Source organism: Myotis yumanensis, unplaced genomic scaffold (genome assembly GCF_028538775.1).
Source record: "Myotis yumanensis isolate MYYU_CA2020_CCGP unplaced genomic scaffold, mMyoYum1.0.hap1 SCAF_5, whole genome shotgun sequence".
Taxonomy (NCBI): Eukaryota; Metazoa; Chordata; class Mammalia; order Chiroptera; family Vespertilionidae; genus Myotis; species Myotis yumanensis.
In genome coordinates, this window is record NW_027223756.1 from 96,632,099 (window position 1) to 96,640,570 (window position 8,472).

The 8,472-nt window shown below is 44.6% G+C and overlaps 1 protein-coding gene across 2 annotated transcripts in view; it reads left to right on the forward strand.

The window, feature by feature from the left end:
• The window catches only part of DOCK5 (dedicator of cytokinesis 5), a 207,977-nt gene extending 200,494 nt beyond the window's left edge, over positions 1–7,483 (forward strand). For both annotated transcript variants that reach the window (XM_070416608.1, XM_070416609.1), the window contains exons 49-52: positions 3,768–3,936; positions 4,570–4,708; positions 5,852–5,940; positions 6,474–7,483. In XM_070416608.1, coding sequence (XP_070272709.1) covers positions 3,768–3,936; positions 4,570–4,708; positions 5,852–5,940; positions 6,474–6,578 — 502 coding nt within the window. In that variant the 3' untranslated portion in view covers positions 6,579–7,483. The remainder of the gene's footprint in view (positions 1–3,767; positions 3,937–4,569; positions 4,709–5,851; positions 5,941–6,473) is intronic.
• The last annotated feature ends 989 nt before the right edge of the window (positions 7,484–8,472 follow it).

Here is an 8,472-nt window from a genome sequence, read left to right on the forward strand (position 1 = left end):
TGGTGATATGGGTGTTCCATCTGTACGGGATCAATTCTTCGTTGGCAGAAAGTAGAATGTATCCATCCTGTTTGGCAAATGGGAGACTAAGGCCCAGAAAGTGAATTGCTTTATGAAACACAATGCATCTTGTTAAGGAAGCCGGAGTGATTACACAGCTGGCCAGCTAAGTGCCTGCTTAGAGCACCACGAAGTAGGGGCTCCAAACCAAACTTTAAAAAAAATTTAATCTTTGATGTTTCGGGAAAATTGTTGAAGTTGTCGTCATAAGAAAAAAATAACTCAGACACTGTGGGACTGTAAATAACTCTATGTAGCTGTTTAGTGGTTTAATTTGGTTCATAATTAGGCCCTACTGAAACTCACATCTCTTTGTTGATTTAGTGACTCACAGTCTTTTACCTTTATTCTCAGTCTCTCAAGTAAAGTAATAATTGATCTGGTAGAGTCTTGGGTGATGATTGTTTTTCTCTCTGTAACAATTGGAAAATACCAAAAAATAAAAAATTCAGATTTAATCTTTTAAAAAATAAATTTAAAAAGTGATTCAGAAGAGGAGAGAATAATTTGAAATAAGAAAAAAAAATTGCATTCTAGAAGCATCTCCCATTGTGGCTCCAGTGGGACGTTCTCATCCTGCCACACAGAGGGAAAATCTATTTTGTAGAAAGGGCACGTACAGCTTTTAAAGGGCTTAAAATGACGTAAGAAGATATCAACCAAATACACTGAATGAATCTTGTTTGGATCCTGATTCAAACAAACCACTTACAAAAACAGTTACCAGACAATCAGGGAATTTGACCATTGACTGGATGTTTGATGAAATGATTAATTTTTTAGGAATGATGGCGGGACTGTAGTTATGCTATGAAGATAGGGCTTGTCTTATAGAAATAGGCACTGAAATATTTATAGATGAGATGATGTGACATCCAAGAGTCACTTCCAGCTAATCTATGGGGGCAGGAATAGACTGGGTGTGTAAGAAACAAGGTTGGCCGTAAGTGATCATTTTTGATGTATATATAGAAGTTTATTATTATTATCTCCACTTTCTTAAATGTTTGGAAATTTTCAAAATAAAATGTAAAAAATTTTTTCCAGATTATCCTCTCCAAATATCTTGTTTTAATATTTGTGTATTTAATAACTAGTGACACTAAAATTTTTTTAAAATTTTGGATATTTTTTATGAAACATTTGTTTATATACTTTGATAAGTTTAAAATATTTTAACTACTCATATTTTCCTTTTTGATTTGTAAAAGTTCTCATATATTAAAGATATTTGCCATCAAAAATATGTATGGCAGCCCTGTCCAGGTAGCTCAGTTGGTTAGAGCATCGTCCTAATACATCAAGGTTGCCAACGGGTTCAATCCCTGGTCAGGGCACATACAGGAAGCAACCAATACTTGCATAAATAAGTGGAACAACAAATCAATGTCTGTCTCTCAAATCAATTTTAAAAAATATGTATAGCAAATAGTTTTAGTTTACTAATGATGCTTTCTGCTGAACAGAAGCTTTTAATTTTTAGGTACTAAGAGAGGATAGCTGCTGTTTTTATATTGTCTTATTTAAAATGTCTTTTTATATAGGCTTTATTTTTTAGAGCAGTTTTAGGTTCACAGTGAGTTCGAACAGAAGGTGCAGAGAGCTCCCATATACACTGCCCCCACGCGCACAGCGCCCCCATTGTCAGCATCCCCCACCAGAGTGGTGTATTTTTTTAGTTGAGGTGCTGATACTGGCACATCATTACCATCCAAAGTCCATAGTTTCCATTAGGCTTCACTCTTGGTGTCGTACATTCTGAGTTTTGGTAAATGTGTGATGACATGCATGCACCATTGCAGAATGATCTCACTGTCCTAAAAGCCCTCTGCGCTCTACCTGTGCATCCCTCCACACTTCTTATTTTTATGAAGCAAAACCTACCAATTTTAAATCAATTTAGGAATTATTAAATACCTATTCCAGCCCAGGCTGGGTGGCTTAGGTGGTTGGGGCGTCATCCCATACACCAAAAGGTTCCCGGTCAGGGCACATACCCGGGTTGTGGGTTCAGTCCTCAGAAGGGGTGCGTACAAGAGGTGGCTGGTCAGTGTTTCTCTCTCACATCGATATGTCTCTGTCTCCCTTTCTCTCTCTCTAAGATTAGTAAACATATCCTTGGGTGAGGGCTAAAAAATAAATAAATACCCATTCCTAAGTTCTAAATGATACCCATCATAAAGATGTATCTTTTTAAGCGCCCCCCCCCATTTTTTATTTTTTTTTTACATTTTGGCACATTTGTTTCTCTTCTCTGTCTTTCCCCCTCCCTCTTACCTCACTGTGCCATTTGAGCTTAGGTTACATACATCATAATGTAAGAACAGGCATGTTATACTAGAGGCCTGGTGCATGAAATTCGTTCACTGCGCCCTCTCACAGTCCAGGACCCCTTGCTCCTTACCGCTCACCTGCTCGCTTACCTTAGCACTGCTGCAGAGGTGTGAGAGGCTCCCGCCACCGCCACTGCACTCGCCAGCTGTGAGCCCGGCTTCTGGCTGAGCGGCGCTCCCCCTGTGGGTGCACACTGACCACCAGGAGGCAGCTCCTGCATTGAGCATCTGCTCCCTGGGTGGTCAGAGCGCATCATAGCAACTGGTCGTTCTGGTCATTCTCCCATAACGGTCACTTAGGCTTTTATTATATAGATATCCACTCCCTGCAGAACAGCCTGGAAATTTGACATTGACATAATACTTTAAGTTACAACTCATATTGCAGTTTTGTCAGTTTTCCAATGTCTTTTATAGCAATTTCAGGCACAGGATCCGATCAGGATCATATATGGTATTTAGCCATGTCTCTTTGTTCTTTATTAGGACAGTTTCCTTAGTCTTTCCTTGTCTTTCACAATATTGACATCTTTGAAGATTATGAGCCAGTTGTTTCATGGGACCTCCCTTCACTCGGGAGTTTCCTTATGCTTAGGATTCAGATTATACAATTTTGTGTGATGAGTTCTTTTCCGGTATTATATCCAGAAGCACATTATGTCCTTTTTTCTCTTAATGGTGATGTTAATTGATCATGTGGTTAGGGTTTGTTCATTTTCTTTTCTGTGTAGTTACTATTCTTCCCTTTGTAAATAAAAATAATTTGTGGAGTGATTTTTGAGACTCTCCTGTTTCTCATAAAACTCACTCTATACATAGGATCTAATTTTGGTTCTTGAATCAGCATTTACTGCTGTGCTTGAAAATCTCTCATTGCCATTAAAAACCATTTAAGGAATACTCAGATTATTTTGTAATAACTTTACAAGGAAGGTACTATTATTACCCCCATTTTACAGATAAGGAAAGTGAGGTATAACAAGGTTATCTGCCCAAGGTCATCCAACAAGTAAGTATAGGTAGGGTTTGAACACAGTTGTCTGACTGCAGAGCATGTGCTGTTATCTTCTACACAAAGCTGCCCGTTGATCTTTTACTGTGTGACTTCTGTCTTTGCCTGTAAGTTTAATAAGACCTTCTCTTCCTGAGATAAAATAGTCACTAATATTTTCTTCCTGTACTTTGGATGGTCTCACTTCTGTACATGTTTACCTTGAGAAGTTCAGTTGGCAGCTGGAAATTCAGCTTTAGAACCTGAGAGGAAGGTCACAGGTCAAGATTAGGTTAAGGAGTCATCACCCCTGGTCTTTTGGAGTGAATTTGGATTGTTGGGTGACCAGTGTTTAGTGATATGTCCGTGTTCTCCGCTGACAGGTCGGTCCTGGAGCCACTTGTGGAGCGCAGGGCCTCGTCAGGTGCCCGAGTGGAAGATGTGCCCCTCAAAGAGGACAATGAGAACCGGATCAGCAAGTCCAAGAGAAAAGAATGGAGCCTGAGCAAGTCCCAGGTCATTGCAGAGAAAGCGCCAGAGCCTGATCTGATGGTAAGAAAAGGGGTGGGGGGACGCGACAAAGGTTTTCCAGAGCATTCCCTGTAGCCAGGGACATTGCCATTCACCTCACAGCTCCGAGTCAGCAGACAGAAGCCTAGCCGTGGCCTTCCCAGGACCCACAGCCTGTGGCAGGGGCAGTTCTCAGCCTGTGCTAAGAAAAGCCTGTTCAGAGAATCTAAGTCAACAATGGCGTAAGATCTTGGACCACAGTGTAAACATGTGGTTCTCGCCACCATGTTCCATGAGTCAGTCTAAACATTGTCATTTCTCTTCTTTTAACTTAAAAAAAAATAAAAGGTGCTTTTCCTTCTGTAAAGCCACATCAAGTGTGGCCAGACCAGCTTTCCCTGAGAATCAGGGTGGCTCACTTCCAGCTTAAACGACACAATCCAACTGTGGTCAAAACCAAGTCCACAGCCGGCCAGGAAACACTCTGTGGTTCAGGAATTGCTGTTAGTGTCTTTGCCAGGGTGGCCACCTCATGGGAATGGGCTAAGCTTAAAATGGCTCCTGGAATTACGCCTTTAACACGTTTCTGCTCAGCAGACAAGGCTGTTCAGCATTGATGAGTTCAGCCGTGCTCACCGTGAGTACGTTTTCCTGTTTCCCCCACCCCCATGCTAGAGTCCAGCCAGAAGAGCACGAAGGCCAAAGAGTCTCCAGCTGCTGGACAGTCGGCTGGCACCGTTTCATGGTTCTTCACCTCCTCCGTCAACACCCTTGAGCCCGCCTCCCCTCACTCCTAAAGCTACCAGGACCCTAAGTAAGTTTGTTGTTGGTTTTTTAAAAATATTTTTTATTGATTTCAGAGAGGAAGGGAGAGGGAGAGAGAGGAAAAAAAATCAATGATGAGAGAGAATCATTGATTGTCTGCCTCCTGCATGCCCCCTACTGGGGATCGAGCCTGCAACCCGGGCATGTGCCTCTGACCTGAATTGAACCTGGGACCCTTCAGCCACAGGCTGATGCTCTGTCCACTGAGCCAAACCAGCTAGGGCAGTAGGTTTTCCTGTATATGAATCCCTTATATTCATTTTACTAAGAATGGAGTGTATTTATGAATCTGAGCAATTTTTTACCAAAACAGCCACAAGGTATATGTAAAGCTGGTCCAGTTCAGTGGTCATGGGTATAATGCAGTTAGACTAGTCCTTGCCAAAGCGAGGAGCCCTCGGGTTACTAGGACTCATTAACCTTTTCTTTCGTGCTCCAAGGGGCGTCACTCCCCTTTCCAATTATGAAAGTCTAAATGAGGTCGATCCAGGCAGGACCAGAGAGGATGCAAGTTCCTTATGACCTACTGACTAGATAGCCCTGTACCTTATCTAGGGAAGGGTCCAAAGAGAGGGCAAGAGATAGGCCCATAAGCTCCTCACGGCCACACGGCCTGAGGAGAATTCCAAGGCACCCTTGGTAAGGGGAGCACTGCAGGGTAAGTCGCTGCGCCAAACGGGAGACAGTGGTCAACCAAGAGCTAGAGAGAAGCAGGTGAGGTTTCCTGGAGGAAGTGGGTATCGTACCCTTTAAAGGATAAAACAGACAGTTCAGTTAAATTTAACTCGTATTTATAGGCCACCGATTATGTGACTTTTTAAGCACTTGGGGAACGTCAGAGAACAGAGTAATACCCTAAGTCCTAGGAAATGTTTTCATCATCAGTTTAATGGTAAAAACCCTGAACGAAAAGTGGAATTTTTACAACAGTGCTTCGTGCGAAGCCTTCCGGGGAATGAAGGGCACTGCCTTTGTCACTAGGGGTGAGCAGGTCTTCATTCCGTCCACAGTAAGCATGGACTGTGAGCTTAGCAATTTGGCTGGTTGGTTCAGGTGTTACCATGGCAACCAGAAGTTCCATGAGATTCCTTATGAATTCTTTCTGTCTTCATCTCCTTTGTATTCTTTCTAGGCTCCCCATCTTTGCAGACAGATGCGCTGGTGACTGCTACTTTGCCTCCTCCCCCTCCCCCCAAAAGCAGCCAGAGGAACTCCTCGGAGGTATGGGCACTGGGGCCAGAGAGCACCCTCGTGGGAACGCAGCCTTGGCCTTTCCAGGCTTTTTAGTGGACAGGTTTCCCATAGGACTTGTCACTGCTCAATTCTTGGTTCTTCCTGAAACCACAGAAGCTAGGGCAGCTTTCAGCGGGAAGGAGCGGGCGCAGGGAGGCCTTCTCATCTGACGGAAGCGTGAGCGTTTCCGTTCCCCACCCAGGGTGGAGCGGGGACACAGGCAGTGTTCCGGTTTATACTTAGGAGTTTACTTCTGAGTGGGTGACGGTCATTCCGGAATGGCCTCTGGTAGGTTGCCTTCATTCCTTTAACAAATGTTATTGAGCGCCCAGAACCCACGTGTTGGGGATAGATCAGTGCTGGCGTATAACAGACTCAAGGCAAACGAGGGAGGATACATCAGCCTCACTTCCCTTTCCACTTGGCAAAGGTTAGCTAGAAGCTGAAGCAGAGCTGGAAATGTGGAGAAGGCAGGCTTGGGAAGAAAGAGGACTCATGTCTCCTTTTCCTTGCTCCCTCAGGTTGCTCCCCCACTGCCCGTGCGAAGAGAAGCCAAAGTCCCACCTCCACCACCTCCCAAAGCTCGGAAATCCGGCGTCCTTTCTTCTGAGCCTGGACCCCAGTGAAGACCGTGTCCTCTGAAACGCAGAGCGCCTTGGACAGCTGAGGCCGTGTCCTCCCGGTGCCGGGCCCCTGCTGACTGCCTTTCCTGTTCTGGGAGGAGGCTCACCAGCTCATAACGTTTAATTCTTTCCTACCTTCTGTCCGATCGTGCCTGAGGCCATGCGACAGTTTTAATCCATGTGGAATTCCACAATTGACCTGTCCTGTGCATTTCTCAAGAGAGCGAGCTCCCTCCCCATCATTAAATTTCAGCCTCAGCGCAGAGCCAGCGGGACCTGCTAAAGCCTGGAAAAGTCCTGTGGTGGTGGCTGGAGCGACCCCAGGAACCCACTCCTTGGATGCATTTCTTGCTCTGCTGCTGCTGAACAGTTGTGCTTGTGGTGTAGTTTTCTCACGTGGACGTATGCCACCCCATATAACCTATTGGGGAGACTGATATCAAGTACTTTGAAATAATTATAACTTTCTATGTCTACTATGTCTTTTTTGAGGAAAAGAACACCTTTTTTAATGAAGACTGGATCCTCTCAAGTATGAATGGCTGTCATTATTGACAAACCATGGACTCTCGTGAGCCCCAAGCTCCTGTGTCCCTCACCCTCGCCTACTTGTAACAGGGAAGCTGTCCGCGCCCCTCGGGGGTCCTCCCCACTCCCCACTGGTGGCCCTCACTGCACAGCAGTGGTGCCTTCCTACTGTGACTCCTTCAAAATTCTTTCTTTTGCACAGACAGTTTCTTGTCCTGTTAGCTCTTCTGAGCTCAAATCACTGGATATAAAGGACTTAGAAGCCCGGGTTCAACAGTTTCTCTTCCAGCCCCCGTTTGGATGGCTCGGCAGCCCCTCTCTGCAGCCTGATTTTACCCTGGAGAATACAGTGCAATACCGCCTTTTGATTATTTATTCCTCTTGATTGTGGATTTAATTTGATTATGTGTTTATGGTACTAATGTGATTTAGGTGATCAAATATCGCCTACACACACATCAACAGCCACACAAAATTAAAGATGTTTTGAGATAGAAGGGCCTTAAAAGTCATTCAAACAACCCCCTTATTTTGTAGATAAGGAAATTGAGGTTAAACACAGATAATCCTACTAGAAACTCTTACTAATAACCCAGCTTGCTTATTGAGGCCATACCCAGATAACACTTATATGTAGAAGACAATGCTGACAAACTCTTTAACGCATACCCTTAGCTAGATCAACAACGGAAATGGCCCAGGTATTTCTATCCTACTTTGGTGTTTGTGGCCAACTAGACAACCTATTGACTATGGATCCCCTAGGTCAACATGTGGGGCATTCAACAGGGCCTCTCCTATACGTGGCAGAGTCCCCTTTCTCCAAGGCAGAGAGAATTTCCCCTCCGAGGATTTGGGTTTGCTTGCCTGGGTCGGTGTTTGTGTGCTTGTCTGGCCACCCCTCTTTTAGGAGAGAGAGACTCATTCACCACAGGGTCAGGGGAATAGACCTCTCAGATATACCCTGCGTTCCTCAAGAAATGAGGATGCATATTTTATTTTTTTAAATACATTTTTGTTGATTTCAGAGAGGAAGGGAGAGGGGGAGAGAGAAACATCAATGATGACAGAATCATTGATTGGCTGCCTCCTGCATGCCCCCGACTGGGGATCGAGCCCGCAACCCAGGCATGTGCCTGACCGGGAATCGAACCGTGACCTCCCTGGTTCATCGGTCGATGCTCAAGCACTGAGCCGCTGTGGCCAGGCATGACTATGCATATTTAAAATGGTGGGGAAAGGGCTGGTCTTCTTCACCCACGAGAACCTACAACGTGGTGTAATGGAAAGAGCCTGGGCTTTGGAAGTAAACCCATTTGATTTCAAATCATCAAACTCCCTCAAATTATTTGAAATTTTCTGAGCTTCC